Source organism: Argiope bruennichi, chromosome 10 (genome assembly GCF_947563725.1).
Source record: "Argiope bruennichi chromosome 10, qqArgBrue1.1, whole genome shotgun sequence".
Classification (NCBI taxonomy): Eukaryota; Metazoa; Arthropoda; class Arachnida; order Araneae; family Araneidae; genus Argiope; species Argiope bruennichi.
In genome coordinates, this window is record NC_079160.1 from 15,555,566 (window position 1) to 15,577,300 (window position 21,735).

A 21,735-nucleotide genomic window follows, 5' to 3' on the forward strand; every position below is an offset into this window, starting at 1 on the left:
CTATTAAAAATTTGACTCGAATATGATTCACACTTGCTATCTAATTGTATCAAACTCTCTAATCAAATGAGTGATAATCTTAATATATATAAATTGTGTGTCACGTTGTTTGTCCGCGATGGACTCCTAAACTACTTAACCGATTTTAATCAAATTTGCACATCGTGTGCAGTTTGATCTAACTTAAAAGATAGGATAGCCCTTTTTTTGAATTTTTAATTAGAATTTTAATTATTAATTAAAAACTAACTTTCCCGCCAAAAAAATCTTCATTTTCCCCACCGCCAAATGAGTACGGCTTCAGTTTTTTTTCCCAACAGTCATGAGGCTAGGCTTAAGATTTTTCGGCTGATTATTTGAAACGATTCTATTTATTTTCTTAATGTTTGATGCATTTAAAATTAAACATTGTTAATTAATCGATCTTTCAGATTCATTCTTAAGTACTTCTGAATTAAAATAAAGCAGAATAAAGGAAATTAAAAATTTCTAATCAGCATAGCGTTACCCCAACTGGCGTAGAAAAACTCACGCATTTGCGTTACCGTAACTGGCGTTGAAAATTCACGCATGCGCATTGTGTTCTGATTGTTGACATGACAACCATTATCAACGGATGATTTAGATTATTTTTAGGTTCGCTGCATGTTTTTGTAATTAAATTGTATTTATGTTAGTTATATATTTTTTGTATACGCTTATAGTTTTAAGTACATTTAAGTAGTTTTTTTTAACCTGTTTTCAACCGATTATTTTAAACGATTCGTTTTATTTTCTTAGTGTTTGATGCATTTAAAATTAAACAGTGTTAATTAATCGTTCTGGTCATGATGAATCTAAGAATATTTTGTTGACAAATTCTTGAAATATTACATAAATTAGGAAAGATATTCTTTAGTGCCCATAAAGTTTAAACGCTCAGGAACTAACAGAAAATTAGAGAGATACATATTACGTTATGACTGAAGGCGTTTATAATATTATGAGTGAATTATATGACTATCAAAATTTGAAGTTTTAAAATATTTTGATGAAGAAGCTATTAAAGTAGGAATTGCATAAAATATTTAATTATTAAAATTTTAACGAACATTAAGATTGGCGAACCGGCTGGTCGCCAAAGGCGGCTAGTGTAATATAGTTAAAGAATAGAAAAGAAAGAGTCATCTAATTTAATAGGTGATCTGAATCTCAAGACCGACTCTTTCGAGCGAGCATATTAAATGATTAAGTATGCTTCATTTTCTTTTTTACAAGATAAAAAGCAATGAATATAAAAAACGTCTTTCCCGTTTGTATTTTTAAAAAAATTAAATATATGTTGTACAGAAATCGCTCTTATTACTTATTTTCGAATGGCAACATTCAAATGTAGACAATGCGTCACTCAAACGTTTCAGACTGTTTCATTTTACAGCGGTATTTAATTCAACATTTATCTTAATTATTTAATAGAGTTGCAAAATATTATTAAAATTTCTCGGTTGTGGGCTTGCTATTTCATTAAAAACTTCATTCAATCTAAGATGAAAGTCAAGTGTTTAAAAATCAAGATGTTAAATAAAAATTAAAAAAAAAAAAGGAAAAAAAAAAAGCTTAACCATCGTCAAATGAATAATCGCTATGATTTGTCTTTGAAAACTAATGTTCACATCTTCCAAGACTGTCATTTCCCAAAAATGTTTTATTCTGAATTCTAAAAAAATTACCTTTTTAAGGATATCAATTTAATTTCTGTGCAATTCTATTTTTTTACTTTTAATATATATAATTTTTAATTTAACTTTGGTTTCAATTTAAAACCGGATTCAATGAAATTGAAATTCAGCCGTCAAATAAATAAATAAGCGGCTGCTTTTTCCAGATTTAAGACTAAGATTCAAGATTTGTTTTCTTTGGATATGATAAGAAAGACGTTTTTCGCTTCCACTTTTATTTCATAGAACAAGCATTTTTTTAATTTGCATCCCAGTGATTTGTAATATACTGACTCAATTAAATTAATTTCTTCCAGTCCTACCAAATAACATGTTGAACTTTTGTTTAAAAATGCATTCCATATTAAGCATTTCATTGCTTAAAAGTCAATAATCTTGTTCGACGAACAAGCTGGTCGCCAAAGGTGGCTAGTACTTTTGATTTTATCTTGTGATAGACGCATATCAAATAATGCGTTGAAATTTTATTTAAAAATGCATTCCACATTAAGCATTTTATTGTTTAAAAGTCAGTAATCTTTTTCTTCGAACAAGCTGGTCGCCAAAGGTGACTAGTGTTTTTAAGTTTATTTTGTGATAGACGCGTATCAAATAACGCGTTGAAATTTTGATTAAAAATGCATTCCATATTAAGCATTTCATTGCTTAAAAGTGAATAATCTTGTTCGACGAACAAGCTGGTCGTCAATGGTGGCTGGTATCTTTAATATTATTTCGTAATAAACCAAAGCAGTTCATTCTGTGTCAGTAAGTGTTTTTCTCTCCTCGTGTCCAAAATGAAGAGGGAAGCGAAAGGTAACGGCTGTTGCAAACGGAGCTGTGCAGAAGTCAAAAGGTTAGGCGCCAAGGGGAGTCATAACTAGCCAAGTACTGGCACGGAGATAATTGGCAGTGACGATTGAAACGGGGCTTGTGAGTATCGGGTGACACACAAAAAGAGACAGGAAGAAACACACGAGTGGGTTTGTGAGAAGTTTATTTCAGATCACATAAAAATTTTCTTTCTCTGTACACTAGAAATAAAAACAGTAGTAAATCAACAATTTCTCTCGGGAAAGAAAAAGTCACAATTCTTCAACAAATGAAGAAATTCATCGAATAAATATATATATATGTATGTATATATTTCAGAATAACACACATCAGTCCATCTGTTTGTTAAAATAAAAACAAGGATTTTTCAAATCATCGTGATGAAGATTTTTTTTTCTCACCTTTACCGGGTAATTCAAAAAATACTCAAATAAATGAGGAAGAATCCATAGTTTTCTTGAATACTGAAGCTTTTTAATAAAATAGTTCTAGCTAGTTAATAATCTAGTTAATTCTGGTTAATAAAATCATGTTCTTAACATGCTATTATATTGATAATACTGAGTGAATGCCTTTTCTTATTAAACTATATGACAATAATGAGTGAATTCGTATTCTTATTACACTATGTGATAATTCTGAGTGAATTCATACTCTTATTAAAATATGTGATAGTAATGAGTGCATTTATATTTATAAGATCGGCGATGGATAAAAGATGAGAAACAATTGGCAATAAATATAGATTTTTTTAACATATTAATCTTATTTTTATTATTCATACTTTTCCATATTTCAATGATAAAGTATGGATGTATAGTAAAATATTTTAATGATAAAGTAACGCTATTTCAGTATTAGATTAACTAACTCCCTTTTTGAGCTTTGAGATTTACTCCATGTTGCGTAGAAAATAGTAACTTTTATAAAATAGTAATAAAATGATAAGAACTCTGCTTTTCATTTCATGCCTTGAATCCGTGATTTATTTTGATAAAATATACATACGAATTAAGGATATAAAAAATTAAATTCAACAAAATTAACTAAATGAAATTAAAAAATAAGAAAATAATTATTGTTGCATAATATCTTTCTCTACATTCTATTCAAAATTATAATGATTGAAAGTTCCCAAAAAATTGCGTTATTTTAAAACATAGTGACTAAAAAAAAATACTTTTTAGAACACCCTCTCTTAAACAAAGTGAAGTTTGGGAATCTCCGGCATGTTTAATCATTTCCTCTACCTGATGCCAGGAAAAGGCATACTGAAATTAAATTTTGGAATCTATTTCCAAAATTTGGATTGCATACTGGATTTGGCGCATGTTGTGGGAGATAAAAAAGAATTTGGCGACATTGGTGTAAATGGCATCAGAGTTATTGCATTATTTTTCACTCTTTCTTCATTATAAACGCATTAGCATTTTAACTTCATGATGCCCCCTACCCAGACAGCACAGCCTGTGTACAATATTGTGCGATATGATATGATATTGTACAATATTCAACAGTATTATACAATATTAATAACATTGATTAATGTCATAAAATGCTGTGCAATACTTGTGTATGCAACTAGGTTCCCAAAAAGATATCCTAAGCATTTGTACCATTATCAACGAATCAAATCATAGTTCCAGTGGCATCACAACACAATGGAACCAATATGTAGTAAGATGACAGGCTCTGTATGATTTACCAAATGGAAATGAAGATCTGCAATTAAATGGTTTGTTTTTTTAGTTTTCAGTAATATTTAATAGCTGATAATATAGATAATAATAATAATAATAATAATAGTAATTTGGAAGACGGAAGGAGGCCCAACCAAAGATCCATAAAGAGTTTGATTTGGCTCTGACTTCATTGAGCGATAATAATTGAATTAGAAATGATGCATATCCTTAAGTTTAAATTGCATTGAATTTAAATATCAATCAAAAGGGGCTGTACGCCGACGTTCTGGCCTAGGAGTAGCGCGTCTTCCCCGTGATCTGGGCATCCCAGGTTAAAATCCCAGTTCGAGTACAGTTGTCCCCCTCCCTGTGTTCTATATGTGAGGTGTGTGAAAGCACCCCCCCCCCCGTAAAAAGGGGTTGTGCAAGCGAATGTGTGAGTGTCATCTTCATATGAGTTAAAAGTCAGACTTCTGTCCTCGTGTACTCAGGGGCCTTTACTCTTAGAAGTTACTGCACAAGCTCAGGCTTAAATCGCTGACTTCGTCAGCGGACTTGTCAGTGATAAGGGGATAAGTAACAACTACAACAAGGGTTAAATCAGAAAGAGAAAATTAAACTTATACTTAAATATAGGTGTAACTGTCAAATTTAAACTTTCAGGCGTTTAAGGCTGGAAACGCCCAATTCACGCCAATGTAATATATATGAATTGCGCCGCATAAATTTATTTTTGGAATCCACTGTGTATCTTGAAGGAGAAAGAAGGGTGTCAATTCTTAGGCTTCCATAACTGATAGGGTAGTAAGATTAGTCATATGGCAACGACTTCACGTGAATTGACAAAATTTCCTGATTATCAAAATTTTTTAATAGAGTATAGTATTTGAGATGCATGTGTCATCAAAATGGGGAAAATTATTTTACTTTTCTGGAATTCGTCTTCATTGATTTAATATTTTCCTCCATTTTAACATTCATAAACGCTGCTTTTTTACTCATCCAAACAAATACAGTCAAGATACGTGTGACAAATTATTCAAATTTTACTCATTTCTTAAACTTATTTTCACGTATTTCTCACCATTTTCTCATAGAAAAGAGCAGATAAGATCGTCTCATTCTGAATGCTTTCTAGAAGACTGTTAGTATTAAAATGTCTGCTCATTTACAGTCTGGTTTCAGAGTTTGTGAAAGTCAAGGAATTGACGATGGCGCAGCTATTTTTATAAATTTATTTGAATTTTCATTTCACTCATGACTTGGTTATGTCTAAAAACTGATAATAATCTACGAAACAGCGATCGTAAAAACCTATCACGATTCAATTCATGTTCGTATGATGCATGCCAAATAGCCTGTGACAATTTGAGCTTTTAATTAGAATTTTAATCAATTTTAATTTGCTGAAGAAGAAATAACGTGACAGCATAAAACAGCGTGCAGTGTACGTTAGATGACACGTGCAGTTAATTTTTGCCTTTTGTCCTTGAAATCACATGATTGAAGTAATGGTAATGGATACTTTGATTTTTTTCTACTGAATATTTATTTATATAAGAGTACGTTTACTGAAAAAACTCATTTTATTTAATAGTATGTTTCTGGCAACCAGAGGGATGATTTCTATAAATAAATAAATACATTTCAATTTCATCCCAATTAGTTTTCAATAAAAATAAAAAAGATTTTCTAAAATGCTATAAAATAATCTAAAAATGCAATTACCATTCCCAAGAAAACAATTACCCAATCTTTTTATCCAATTTTAATGAGTTTGGTTTGTCTTATCTCTGTAAAGATGAATCTTTGATTTTTCACTCTTTTTCGTTTGTTATAATTAACAGACAAAAAGGTGAATATATCCTATTTCAAAGGCACCTCCTAAATAGTGTAGGATAGATATACCACCTAATCTATAGTGAATTCCACTTTTAAATACATTTTCCTGTAGTTAATTTGAGGAAAAAAGATTATTTCAAGATATATTTATGATAACAAAGTGATATTTAAAAAATAAAAAAGAATTAAAAGAAATTGCTTTTGAGTATACTGATAAAAATATATTTAAAAAAGCTATTTTGATTGAATTTATGGAAATTCATCCCTTCAGAACAGCTATGGATTCTTCTATCGTACAGAAAGCAAGTCCAAAATCAGTCTACATAAATTATAACACAAAGAAACGAAAGTAACCAACATCAATAATATACAAAGGAACATAATCGACATGATTTGGAACAGCGCAAGAGTTCGGATGTGGTGATGGCGTCCTCATTATGGTGACTCTCCTCTAAATGCTACAGACGACGGAAAAACTCGCCAAAACGGTGTGCAGGAATAAATTAAATGTCCATCTGTAAAGTACAAGAGAAACCTCGGAAAAATGCATAGATCAATCATGAAATATCACATTAACCATCAGGTCCAAACATGTCCTGGCTTGCAGAGAAGGTTTGTTTTTTTTTTGGTAATAGCTTCAGAACACTATAAGTCATCTAGATTAACCACAGAAAGTGATCTGAGTAAATTCAAGAGTTGAAATCTACCGATCGGCGCTCCCTGAATTTATCGCCAATGTGCCAACAACAGAATAGTTCTGCCATCTTTCCATCAGTTAAATCATTTGCATTAACAGCCATCTTGTTTCTTGACATTGACGATATGAAGGAGTGAGTACCAATTAGTAGATTTCAACAAATTCAAAGGAATGAGTTACCATAAATAAGAACCGTTTCTCATTGTCGGGATGCGAGAAATTTATGAGCATCCCCTGAAGATCTGCACGGGCCGGGCCAAGGGAGCTCTCAAATCGAAGGCTTGCCTCACTTTGGCTTCATGCCAATGCTTTGGACCTATGCCGGGATGTGAAGTGTGCTAGAATATTTACATTTATTGCATAATTTACTACAATTTTAGTGAATTCCATATTTAAAGTTAGCAATCATCTCAGCGGAACAGAAAACTCGGCTCTGAGTCGATGTCCAGGAAGGCAATTCGTTGACCGAGATCACATTCTAGAAGTCTACACCGATCCAGGATCCATGCAGGACTCTCGGACCGTAGCTGTGTCGATGTCCAAGAAGGCAATTCTTTGACAGAGATCACATTCTAGAAGTCTAGACCGATGCAGGACCCATGCAGGACTCTCGGGCTGTGGCTGTGCGGTGGGTTCTGTACCTGAGAATTCGCTGTACACTATGAGGATGAGGAGGACTTGGGCCGTTCGTCGTCCTCGTCGTCTCGAATGGGAATGGTGCTGTGGTTGTAGAGTCCCTGAGCCATGAGCTGCAACGCTAGAGGGTTCCTCTGTCCACTGGCTTTTTTGATTTTGGCCCTCTTATTCTGGAACCAGATCTTGATCTGGTTCTCGTGGAGCTTAAGATCTCTTGCGAGGTCTTGCCGCCGCTTTTCTGTCAGGTACCGATTCTCCTGGAACTCTTGTTTAAGCCGTGAAAGCTGGTCGGCCGTGAAGGCTGTTCGGGGTCGCTTTTCATCTGGCTTCTTGTCTCGTTTCTTGATGCGACGGCTTCGAGGACCTGCAAAACGAAAAAAGAACAAAGCCTTCTTAGAGAATGAATGAGGATTCAAAAGGAGTATATTGAAATAAATGTCCATAAAGAAAATTCTCAATGATCAATTTAAATTTGTAAAAAGTAAATAATAAATAAAAGTAGAACAGAGTGAGAGAAAGAGAGATCATGTGGCATAGTATTAACTTTGTTTCAAAATTGTATGCATAGAAATCATATGACTTTAATCTGGTGCTTTTTTTACAGTCATGGGCAATATATTAATATTGATCTTAGAGATACTTTGAGTTAATAAATTTCCAGCACTATTAAAAACAAAGGAGAATATGTCGGTATTGGTCCTCCAAATTTGGTATAGATACATTTTAGAGAATAGATAAATTTGGAAGAATAAATAAATTAAATAAGCGCGCTTTTCTGCGTTAACTCTCAAAACTATTGCAGCGTAAAATTCATTTTTACATCATTTTAGAATTTAAAAAAGTGCATACTTAATTATACCAATTTGATAATTGTACGGTGATGTAACAGTGAATTTGATTGATTTGATTTGATGTATTTTGATGTAACAGTGAATTTGATTGATTTGATTTGATGTATTTTGATGTAACAGTGAATTTGATTGATTTGATTTGATGTATTTTGATGTAACAGTGAATTTTTACAGATATGTAGTAAAATTATCAAATGCGGATAACAGAAGCCTAGTCGAAAAAAGAATCAAATGAATCTAAAATGAGTTATAGAAGTTCACGACAAATTTTATTTTGAATGGCAGAGAAACATTTCTTAATTAGAATAATTTTTAGAAGAAATTCTATTTAAATTTTGGTAACAATTTTCCGAATTCAATTTTGAATATTTAGAGCAGATTCTAGAAAGAATGCCGTTTAAATTTTTATCGCAGTTTTTCCCATTGAATCTCATATGCAATTAGATTATCATGTATTAAAGCTTCTTTGAAGATTCCAGCTATGTTTTGCTTTCATAATTTGAATTTCAAGAAAAAAAACCCCAAAAATGCATCTTCTCCTCCCTGTAAGCCTTATTATTTTCACGTTTTAAGAAATAATACTACAAATCTGAGAAATTAAAAATGAAGAATTTAACTGATTCAGAATGTTAAATACAGAAAAATTTGACAATAAAATATGTTCTTTGCAGATAAAAATTTGATAACTATTTTTAATTAATCAATAAGATTTTAAGATGAAAAAATTTTATCAATAAATAAGAAGTTTCAGAAAGTTTACCATATTGATATGTAAATAACTATAATGTACATGTCAGAAGTAAATAATTTTCTTTACAAGGTAAAAAAGGATACTGTCATTATTTAGCTTAAGCATTATTTATTTATTTATTGGGCACTTAATATTAATAATGATAGGGCTGAACATGAAGTTTTCTAAGAAATATGCTTCTTAGGCATAATAATTTATTTTCGTTTTTCCGTAAAAATTCTAGAAATAATTTGGGAGGTATGAAATATGCTTGATAAAAAAAATGTTAGAGCGAACAATATTTAAAAAAAATTATATAATATTTCCCCCTATTTCCCCCTTGCAGCAATTTTTTGCTTGTTAATAAGCTTTATAAAAAGTATGAAAAGCTTAACGCAATTTTAAGAAACTCGTTTTTCGGAAGTTATTTCCAGAATGAACGAAAACAAAAATCTGATCGTATCATTTTCTTTCTTACTTTCAGATAGAAACGGTTATTAACTGAAAAGTAATTTCCATCCAGGTGAAATGAAGGATTTATTACAGCTCATCTCCTGGTGATAATTTGACTCTCTCGTTTGCGAGGAATTCTCCCATCATCGTTATTTTCCCTCCTTTTTTTCCCAATTGATTCGAGAGATTGAAAAAAAAGAAATGAAAAACAGACAGAAAGAAAAACGGTAATAATAAAAAACAAATAAAGAAAGAGGAAGAAAAGATGTGTCACATACTTCCTTTTCCAGTCTTCAGAGCGAACATTCCATCTAAGGAATCCTTTTATTTAAAAACAGGACAGAAAAAAAAATTCAGAAAGAAAAAACAGGACAAATAAGAAAAAAATTAAATGAATTCCAGATTTTCTGTTGTGGTATTTCGACTAATTGTTACTCCGAGTAAATTGCTCGGCAAAAAGCTAAGAGAGGGAAAAAAAAAAAAATTAGAAAGAAAAAGGGAAAAAAGGTCCCCCATAAAAATTTTTTCTTCCCTAACATTTGTTTCTGGAAAATGCTTTAGGCAGAAAGGGAGACCATATTTTAAAATTTTGTCCGGGGACTAATTCATTTTTACGCTATGATTGTTTTTGTGGGCGACGGACGCTTAGAAAACAATTAACTTCTTCTCCATTTAAAGAGCTTTTTAATAGTGCTTCTGTTGAGGGGTTGCCGCTTTTTTTCCTCTACCCCCAACCACCCTTTTGCATTCTTTGCAGGTCAAGCGACATTTCTGGGAACGAAAAATATGTCACATTCTTTGCACCCTCTTCCCTTCTTCTACCGCTACTGCTTTATTTTTTTCCCCCTGTCTTTTAATTCTACATGAAGTGCTTTAAAATCAAGTGTGTAGGGAAGAATTTATTAAATTTCTTCCCCTATTCCCCTTCTTCATACTTCCTGTTTTTGCTTTATGAGGTAAGGGGTGCCAGTTTGGATAAAAATTGTTGAAAAAGCTGCTTACAAAAAAAAAAAAAAAAAAAAATCTTTGTTAAAACTGGATGCAAGACAGTTACTAAGGTTTAAATTTATCAAATTCTTCCCCTCACACGCACCTACATTAAAAAAACACCTTTTTACAAGTAATGAATACATTCCAAAACGAATGCAAATAAGTTAGGTCTTTTATTCTCGAATAAACAATTGCGACTTAAAATTATTACTCCAGTTGTGACTGAACTGAAATTAGTTTCATAAATGGATTTTTTCTTTAAAAAAAAAGCATTCCATTTTGAAAACGAAATCTCGTTTCTTAAACGAAGTCTATAGAAAAATAAACGTAGACAGGTTTTGTGGGAACAATTGAATAGTTTTTCCAAAAACTGTACCAATTTTAAGAATAACTTTTTGTAACATTTCTATTTGTCTTCTGAACCGATTTTTCACACCTTGAATAACCGTTACTGTGCAACCAAAACAACATTTAAGCAAGAAAAAGATATTTCCAAATGAATTGACTTATTAGAAAATTCCTTCTATTGATGGAACTAAATTTTCACCTTAAAGTTGTACACATATTTGGATTTTAAAACTAATTTAGTTAAACATATGGAAAACCAGTCACTTTACTGTTGCCAGAATTAAGTTTTAACGAAATTGTCGTATATATTTTGAAATTACTTCCTGAAATGAAATTTATTAACAATATAAGATGTTGATTTTGTTTTAAAATTTGATATATTATAAAATTTTATGTGTTTACAAAGTAGCTTTTGGTAAATATATTTTTTCTTTGAATATATCGCTTTTTTAAATTAATTTATGAAGAAAACAAACAAGAATACAATAATTTTAGATGCAGTAGTCCATTATTTTGAGATTTTAGTGGAAAAATATAATATTAAAAAAGAGAGAGAGAAATTTCCAGAATTCAAAAAAAAAAAGCCTGTGAAAGACTATTTTACAAAATATACGTGAATTCTACAATGCCTCTCTCATATCTCATAATTTAGAACAAATGTATAGCCTCATATATTCTAGACAAACTGGGTTGAGTTTAAAATTCTCAGAATCTTAGAATAACAATAGAAGGGAAATAAGATATCTTTATTCACATTAAATTATGTGAATAATTATAGGTCGTATAACCCGAGAGTCTCAAAATTAGCTTAATTTTATAAAAAAGCCCTTGATTGAAATTGGAGCTATTCGCTTATTATTAATTTTTATTAATTTTCTTATGGCTATTACTTGATTTATAATTAACATTTGTTATTCATTATCTTATTTATTTATTCTCTTATATGCTTGTTTACTCGAATTTTCTTTTTCATTTTATTTGATTATTATGTGTGCATACAGTAATTTTTAAAAAATGAAAAATAAAATTATGTGTGTTCCGATATGAGTATTCATTTGAAATATTGCTCGATTTTGATCAAGTGAATGTATTAGAATTAGGTAGCACATTATATCGAACTCTTTCAAATGAAAATATCTGATTTAGCACTAACGGATGTATATGAAACGTCATTGCATTTAATACAGCATTTGATATAAGTCCGTCCCTTGAATTGGAATACATTTAATTGGAAGTATATGCATCTCCCTCTCTCTCTCTTTCTCTCTTCTATATATATATGTATATAATCCAGCACTTCACACTTATCTATTCCTTTGGAATTACATTAAATCTTCAATCATAATTATCTTATTTACAAAGCGATATTAGCAATACTACTTTTCTGACTCAAAGATAAAATGACTAAAAATCGGAGTAATTGGGATGAGTACTTTGATAAGACACGCTGTAAATGAAATACTATTTAAGCATTTTTGTTAGTTCTGCAGGATAAACAGTAATAAAATTTCGAAATAATTATAATAAAAATTTTTATAATCACGGAAGGAACTTTTTGTTGTTTATTGTATCTTAAAAAAATTAATTTTGCTAAGAACTTTTTCTGTTTCTTACTACAGGGTACTTATTTAGAAATGTATACATTAAAATGAAACCTTTAATCAATTTTGCTTACTTTGCGAGTTTCGCATTTACATTCATTTCTTTTTCTAATTGGGTTTAACACCATTACAGAAAAAGAGTAACTGAAGAAGTCTTTTAATAAGACTCCATATTAGTATCGTTAGTATCGTATCACTTTTAATAAATCTAAAGGAAATAAAAAAATGCAAGGAAATTTTAAAATAACGAAACGTTTCAACACTACAAAACACTTTTTTCTGCTTCCTGCTGAAATCTACAACCTAATTATTTAGAAATTTTTAATTACAGTATTGATTACCATTGCAAATGGCGCATCGACATTTTTTTCCCAATTGAAAGTAAAACTGAGTAAAATTAGAGATAATTACTCCAATACGACACCTTCTTAGTATATAACCATTTAAGAAATTTTTGCCATATTCTATAGAGAAAAAAATGATTTTTTTCTTTGTGGTTCCCAAAGCGTTAGATATGACTAGATCCTGCCAGAGGGCGCTGAGTGTTTATTGCAAGGTGGATCGCACCAATCATCGGGCGAAGGTGTCAAGAAGCCTTTTTCTTATATTGAACCCACGGGAGATGCCAAATGAATTGCATCGGGGGTGCGGGAAAGGAGGAGTGAAAAGCTGATGCTATTACTTTCCGAGATTAATGATTTGGAGCCGAGCCACTCACCTTTCTTCTTCTTTCTCTCTCGAATCCCCCCCCCCCTTCTTTCTTTTCTCTCTTATTAAAATCGCTTCCTTCCCCAAATCAAGCAGCGCCCGACAACAGCGTCCATTCAATCACTCGACTGACAGAAATTACCTGTCAGAAGCGCCCTCCAAATTAAATAGACATGAAACGATGTACAAGAGAGTCGAACGCTCGAGTCTTAAAAGGGGAGAAAAGCGCTCCTCTTCTTGATTTTATTATTGCTCGAAGCGCCCCAAGTTTGAAACCACTTTATCAAAAGGATGTTTTAATTTCAATTACAGTCAAACTTCGTCTAGAAGGTCCCCTTGCTCCGGAAGAAAAGTCTGATTTACTAGATTTTCGATGAATCATCACTGGTAGGGCTTCAATTTTTTTAGATTTTTTTCTTAAAAATTCATTTGCCATTTTTGAATTTATAAATTAAACAACAACAAAAAAAATGCCAGAGACGTTATTGTTTCACATACAGCAATGCAAACTTTTATTTTTAGTTTTTCTAGATAACAGCTTTTGAATTTGCTTGTGTATAGCAACTTAATGAAATAACAGTCTGGTTTTCTAATTAATGTAATTTATAACTAATATTTATTTTTTTAAAGTTGTACAATATAGTTTAGCTTTCTTTCTTGTGATTTTAAGATGATGAATTGCATATTTTTTTCGTATTTGGAAGTCTTGTTTGTGAAGCAGCCGATGGTAACTGAAGTCGACGGTAAAAGTTTGCTTAGTAACTGCGCAAGAGGTTCTTGGTTGTATGGAGAAATATATGATTTCAAACTGATTTCTCTGTTGTGTTAAACCCCCTCAGTAACACGACTCAGGAAATTAATTTTTTAAACGTGCAGCACAATACTGGAGAGTTAATTTTTATTTAAAAAAATGGAAAGAAATCAAGAAGCATTTGGAATCACTGCCGCATTTGTAATTATTTATTTATTCCTTTATATTATTGCTAATTCCGTACAAATAGTCTATTTGTAAATTACATAGGGAAAATGCTTTCAAAACAATCTTGGAAAAATACCAAGTTTTACACTATTTTTAACTAACGGGAATTATTGCTATAGATTTTTGAAGTATTACTCAAATAATATTTATCAACATAGTACTTGATAAATTATAAATAATGGTTAATAAATAATTTTGTCAATGCAGTAATAAAGTTTCTCCACAAAGTCGGATAAAGACGTTGTAGAATCCTTTTCCATTAAAAATACTTTAAAGATCGATTGGGAATATTAAAATTAACAATGCTGCAAAATTGGTATCAAAAAAAGGAGTATTCTTAGAATGTATATATAACAAAGATAACTGATTATGAAAGATTTGATAGTATAATTCAAGAAATTAAATAAATAAATCGATGAAATAATCCTGAATCTAGACAGCAATATCTGTACGAAAGAACTTTTATGAAAAGAGCGTACCATCGATTCTGACAAAATAAAAATATGAACACAGTTTCTTCCATGCAAAAGATGAATCATTTTGTCCGTTATTCCAGAGATATTTCAGAAGTATCTGTTTCAATACGCCAACACTTTTTAGACAATAAACGCGCGCACCCCAACCGCTTTGTCTTGTCAATCGTTTTATGAAAATCCTGATTCACGCAGATCTATTTCTATGCAAAGCCTGTGAATTCAATCGAATGATTCCGCGTTCCGACTCGCCCGCTGTTTGCATAGGAATTTCTCCGCGCTTTTCGCACTGCACCGGATTCCGATAGAAGAAATATTTTTGCGGCTGCATATATTTATATGCGCATACATCTTTCCGAGAAGAACGGAATTTCACCGTTCAGGGTGTCTTTTAATGGAAGGAAATAGTGTATCGGACACACGGAAAACCTTGCTTTTTTTACGGTTCGGTTTTATGGAAGATATCTTCGAGTGAAATGTCATGTTTGCGAAGAAATGTTGTATCTAACCCTACGCAATTCTCGAGATGTCGCCACGCCCTGGAACTAACGCGGCTATGCTTGCGAATGTACGGAACGGGCGTGATGTTTGAAAAATATTTCGAAAACTGCACATAGTAGCAATATCATGGATTTTCAGAAGAATTGCAACTTTGAAAAAAAAAATCGAATAGAATTTCTCTAATCTCTAGATTTCGTTAATCTAATAGATTTCTAATTTTCTACGAATCGATTTCTAATCTCTAATTATTTTAATTTGATAGATTTCTTTATGGGTTAAAAGAAAGGGGAGGGGGTATTTGATTATATAAAAAAGAATTTTTAGCTTGAAAATCACATGCTACTTTTAAAAGTATAAATAATGGATTCTCGTATTCTCATATAATGCGTAATTTCAAACTGTACAATGTGAAGAAAAAAAAATATTGTGACTTTTCTCAAATAATGCGATAAACAATCTTGTATAAAAAGTAAAATAAACTCAAAGTTGTATATTTTTTGTTTTGATAGTGGGAGGGGGAAGAAACAAATATATATAATCTTACACGTTGATTAAATATGAAAGAAGTAAATCTTATCGCTGGAAAAGTAAAAGTTTATAAAAAAGAGAGAGAGAGAGAAAGAATTTATTCAATTATTAATTAAACTTAATTTTATATATATTTGAAAAAATTTCATTATCATTAGCGATATATCACAATGAAAGAATATTTTAAACTGCAAGTCATATAAATATGCTCAGTTAGAATTTAAAGATGTGTTCGAATATGCATAAAGGCACTTTATAATGCATGACCTGTAAACGCGGAACTTATTCCTCGCATCCGAGGGAGTCCATTATGCTTGTTTTAACTTCTATAATTCGAAATCGAGGATTGAGAGAATAATTGCTTCTACTCCTTTAAATTCTAACTGGTTTGAACTTTAAATTCTGTTTGGCTTGAACTCGAATTAGTTATTTCCATTTTGTTTTCGCTTTTAGAAAAATGGAAAAACAATTTTCCAAAAATGCATTTCTTAAATCAAAGATATATTTTCGAAATATAAAAACATTAAAAAAGGCATTAGTATTTAATGCATATGCTCTACCAAAAATAGGCAAAATTCGTTTTTTCTTAAAATAAATATCTTCTATAGATAAAGTTTTCATTATGATATTACTTTTTTCCATTTATATACTTTTAGTTGATGAATGCATTTTCTAAGTCCAGTTTTAATATTAATTCTTTTTTTAATGCTTTCCGAAATACGAAAAATGAACAGCTAGGGATTTAATACCCAAATAATATTAAAAATTCGTATTACTATTAAAGAATTTTAAACTACAAGATAGATAATTATCTTCTGAAATCAAATAGTATTCTTGAATTTTTTGTTAAATTTAAAAACAGAAAATCAATAATAATCTATTTCAGTTAGAACTTTAAATTATTTGATGAAAGATTCTGCTTCGGTTATTTACTGTTGAGAGAAACACAAAAAATAGTTCTTGCTAGAACGGCATGTTTTATTAGATTTACCTTCTGTCTTTTTTGTCGATATATATTAATGATTCAGAAACATATATCAAATAAAATGAATTCACAAAATGGAGAGCTTTATTAAAAATTTCTTTCAAGTAAAATTCTTCAATTAAATAACTTAGATCTCATGAAATCTGCTACTATTTAAGAGAAAAAAGTGTTTTTTTTTTTTTTTTTTTGGCAATTTGTTTTCGTTTTTTAAGGAGCAGCAGATGGCATTCAGGAAACCTAAAGCTGAATTTGAATTGACAGCCCATCCTAGTAAAATCTGGCAGGGGCCAGATGGCTAAGGACAGGACGAAGCTCCATGGAGTTCGAAAATACATTTGTTGGACAAAGAAACCATTTATGCATTAAGTAATTGATTTCACGGCGTGAAGGCTATCATCGATGGCATTCAGAGTGCGTTCGTTCGATTCTAAAACCTTTTTTTTTTTTGTTTATTTATTTATCTTATATTATTTGTTAAGACAAAGTGGCAATGGTAGGAAAATAGCATTGGCAACATGCATTTGAACACAATCATATCATTAATTACGGATTGATTATTGAAAACTGTACTGTGAAAACTATGTATAATTTGCACCGCATAATTAAACCAATTCCAATCCGTTATATTAAAAAACATGTAAAAGAAAATATTTAATTTTAAAAAAAGGAACTAAGCCAAATAATATGACATTATATTAAAATATTTATATCACAAATTGTGCAATTTAGAGTTGGTTTACAAATATATGAGTGCATGCATGTATCAATCTTAAAATCGATATAAATCATTATTTAAGAGTTAGAATTTTAAGACAACATATATATCAACTTCATAGACATGTAAGCCATCACATATATTCTCATTTTTCGTGCATAAACGGATGTTTTCATCTATTATCCTTCTTAAACTATTGCTCTAAAGGTTTCCTGTCAGATATTTTAATCCGAAGTTCCCATTTTATCTCGAGGACTTTCTTTCCACCTTTGATTTAGTTCGAATCTTACAACAAAAATTAAAAATAAAAGGTGAAAAAGAATATTGCAAATCGTATTCATCAAAAGAGTCGGAAATTATCTTAAAGAAATATCTATCGGAATTCGAAAATATCGGAAAGAATAAATATTAAGTTGAAAAATTATTATCTCTATTTATATTTAGTGACGCGAGTTATAAGAATAGAGGATTCTAAAAATCTTATAATAGTGAGTACACAGAATCAATTTCCAATGCTTTATTCCTTTTCAGAAGATACCTAATGCCTGAAAATAATAGCGTACCATGTCAAGAAATGTCGCAAATTTCATTTTTTTAAAGTCCTAGTGACTTTTTCTTTAAATCTTAACAAAATCATTCTCTGGTAGTTCTTTGATTTCTCAACGGGTGATTTTTATTGGCGATTTCTCTGAATCGACTCGAAGTGAATGTGAAGGGCCAGTTCGATCGCAGATGGTTTCGAATATTTCTTCTTCGAGGGAACCGACTTCTTTTGGAACGTCAGAAAGAAATATGGCGGACTGCTAGTGGAAGAATTCCTCTCTTCAAAATAGATGTCAGGCACGTATCCATCTTTCGCCTTCCGCCAAAACAACCGATCTTTGTTTATTTACACTTGGATGCTTCAATTTAATAGAAAATGGAATACAAAGTGCTTGTCTGCTGCAGCGCTGGTTGCCACTACTCACAGGAATCTATATCCATTTTCGTTTCCATTAATAAAATGTCTAAGCACGGAACAAGATGTATTTTCACAAGACGCACCAGTATATTTTTCTTTTAAAATTTACACTGTGTTTAATACTACAGATAACAAAGCTGGCAATTTTAATTTATTTTCACTTTGTTTTGTTAAATATCTCTATCAAAAGTCTTCGGCAAAGAATTGTAAGAATTTGTATATTTTTTTAATTAATGAAAGTAAAAATTAAGTTTAACTAAAGTAATAAAATAAAATCTTTCCTCAAAGCTGTGATAAATAAGGAACTATGAATGTATGCTATTAAAAATGAATATAATATACTGAAACTCTGAAAAAAAAATTCAAGAGTGACGATATTTTTCCGAATCATTTTTTAAGAATGAAGTGCTGAGTTATAAATAGTTTGGTGATAAAAGATAATTTTTATGTTGTTCTGATATTTTTATCTTTAGTAATTTGAATTTAATTTTTTGCATTAAATTTAATTTTTGTAATAAAGTCCTTAAGCAAAGAATATAAGAGTCTTAGAATATATATATTTATCAGCAAAATATGAATGAAAAAAAAAATTGAGCAATATAAAGCAAACAATCCAGACACTACATCAGCAAAAAGTAATTTATATATTTTGAGAGTTAAAAAAAAAAGTTGGATTAGAAGACGATTTATTTTACGCCTTTATTAAAACTTTAATGTGCAACATTAAGTCCAGTCCGAACTACAGAATAAAGTTTTTTAACTTAACTTCTTTAAACCGGCAAATAAAAGAGTTGTTTCTTTTTGTACACAGCAAACGTAGTTAAAAATAAACCTGAGAGGTAGAGCTATTATATTTTTTTAAGGTGCACAACGACAAGAACACAGTAATGGAGATAGTGTACCAGCTTGGAGGAAAAAAAGAATTCATCTTAATATGAAAAGACCGCTGGAAAAGAAATTCTTTTCCACACTATAATGAATCAGAAGTCAGGTAAGGCATGTTGATGATTCTTGTCATGCGAGTGATGCCATCAGCCTTAATTTAAAGCCCCGCAAAGATTTAATCTTGGTGTCCTTTCCCGAAGGATGAACACAAGGTTTTTTTTCTTCTTGTTATTATTATTTGAAGTTATTATGCCTTGTATGTGTGGCAACAATCCCATTAGTTTCACAATAAATGTCTCTCAGATGCAATTAAATATCTATAAACGTTTGCTTGGGCATTTTTACTTTTTTTATGGCAGCGGAAAAGGAAGATTTCGCCAGAGAAATATGAAAATTGAAGGTAGCAATAAAATATGCTGATATCACTCGAAAAAAAAACTGTTTATCTAGGACATTTTTTTTGGGGGGGGGGAATAAGAAGCGATACATTTTGAATGCTATGATTACTGGATTTTTTTTTTCAGGAAATTTTATGGAATTGTAAAAAATAATTCAAGGAAAAGTATAATGTTAAAATCTATGCAGCTCTTATGCGGAAATATAATCTAGGATATGCCTTGTTGAAAACAATGTGAAAACAATTGATAGAAGTTTTTTACAATATTTACTTTTTAAATCAGTGATTAACTGAAAGAATGAGTTGAAATCAGTAAGTCCATATTTGCTTAATGAGAAATTTCTACATCTAAAAAGAAGTTTAACATGTTGGTGAAATTATATTAAATCCATCTTTTGTGATGGACATAGGGTGAAATACATAAAACTGCATATCAAAAAATGAAGACACAGTCTTTGGAATTCCAAAAACTTAAATTTTAGTGATTTATTTATAGCAGTTTCGATTTATACGACATTTCTTTTGAAAAGTATTATTATAAAAATAATTCGTCTAGGCAAAGAAAGTTATTTTAAAACTGCTAAAGTTCAAAAGTCCTATACGTTTAATAAGTTATAAATAGTGTAAATTAATTTAATTGTTTTGGTGCTTTCCATGTAAAAGCAAACAAAATAGTGTACAATAAATTCCAGGTTAATTAAGTTTAATATCAAATGCATACATACTTACCTGAAGATTTTTTAAAAATAAACTTTAATAATTTCTTAAAACTTTAATATTTTTCAAGTTACATTCGCTGCCAATTCCAAGGGTAACGAAAGAATAAGGAATACAAAAGATGCTGTAGATTTTTTTTTAATTGTCAACATTAGAATTTGACAAAATCACCCATCATCTCAAATTATATTCCTACTTCAACTGCAAATGGCACTTGCTATTTCTGAAAGATATTTAATACTTGATTGTTTTAAAATTTACGTTGTTCCTATCTCTACCAAAAAGTTCTCAACTGCGAACTACACTCAACTAAATGATTGTGACTGCACTAGGAAATTTTGTCAGGATCTCCGCAGAATCAGTTATCAAACTGGAAGACCCTCAGATACAAGGCAAATGAAAAATAAAAATAGTTAATTGCTAATAAAGACTCGTGATTCCTTTCTCGCCTATAAAATTAACTACATCGTATTACAGAATAAATGTAATAATTTCACTGCTAAATTTTAAAAAAATTTGGAGGGAAATTTCCTAAATAAATCTTAAAATTAAAAGAGGACGAAATTTCTTTATGCTTCTGTATCCAAACAAAGAGTTAATATAAAAACTCAAGGTCCTTACAAAGTGATATCTGCTCACAATAATTCATTGTATCTTAATGTTTCGCTTTTTATCTCCAGGATTTTAGACTTTAAATTTTCCAAATAATGAAGCTACTGGATTAGATTAATTAAATTAATTTCTATATTTGAACTAAGAGATAGTATTTAGGTATTTCTCTATTCTGAATTATTGACTGTACAGTAAAGGACAATATCTGAACCAAAATACCAATCCAATCTCAGTTACATAATACAAAATTAAGACCAAACTAAGGTTCAGTAGGTCGATATCATAAAATTCCATGCAAAGGCAAGGCTTGAAATCGTGGACATTGATTCAGGAATCTGACTCGAAGATGTCTAAAACCAAATTTTGGTTGTGTTGGATCAGTATTCAGAGGATCTAATCTAGAATCCCTCAAATCACGAAGCCAGGGCTACTGCAAAATTAAATGGACCAATAAAAAATGTTTCATTTCAGTTAATATTTTCAATGATGTGGTGATTACTCTTTAATTCGAAACCGAAATATCCTCTAAACTGTTTAATCCTTTGGTGGATGGCAGAGAAAATGTGATCTTCTTAGAGCTTAGGATTTAAAATGTTCGGAGATTGGCTCACGATGTGCGCTTCCGTCCGAAGAGCACATCCTGAGCCATTCTCTCTGGATTAGAAAAACAAAAGAGGGTTTTCTCACTTTCTGAGCCGTCAGCATCGTCGTCGCTTTTCTGAGCCTGCTTGGATCTGATTCTGCGGGGACCTGACAAAGACACAACACGGGACGCATTACGCTTCTGCTTGCAAATCACACAGGGCAATCTCCACAATACATTATACACACACAATAACAAGCAAGCACACATAACAAACCTAAAACACGAAGGTGCGATACATCTTAATTCTATTGCTTTGTCGGCTTGATG

The 21,735-nt window shown here is 30.8% G+C and overlaps 1 protein-coding gene across 2 annotated transcripts in view; it reads right to left on the reverse strand.

Annotated features, from left to right (window-relative positions):
• Positions 1-2,697: 2,697 nt before the first annotated feature.
• The window catches only part of LOC129988933 (homeobox protein engrailed-1-B-like), an 80,766-nt gene continuing 61,728 nt past the window's right edge, over positions 2,698-21,735 (reverse strand). Inside the window, exons 2-3 of one of the 2 annotated variants that reach the window (XM_056097216.1) lie at positions 21,510-21,572; positions 2,698-7,752 (exon numbers count right to left, since the gene is read on the reverse strand). In XM_056097216.1, the coding sequence (XP_055953191.1) occupies positions 7,412-7,752; positions 21,510-21,572 (404 nt within the window). In that variant the 3' untranslated portion in view covers positions 2,698-7,411. The remainder of the gene's footprint in view (positions 7,753-21,509; positions 21,573-21,735) is intronic. The other variant, XM_056097217.1, reaches the window with a different exon arrangement.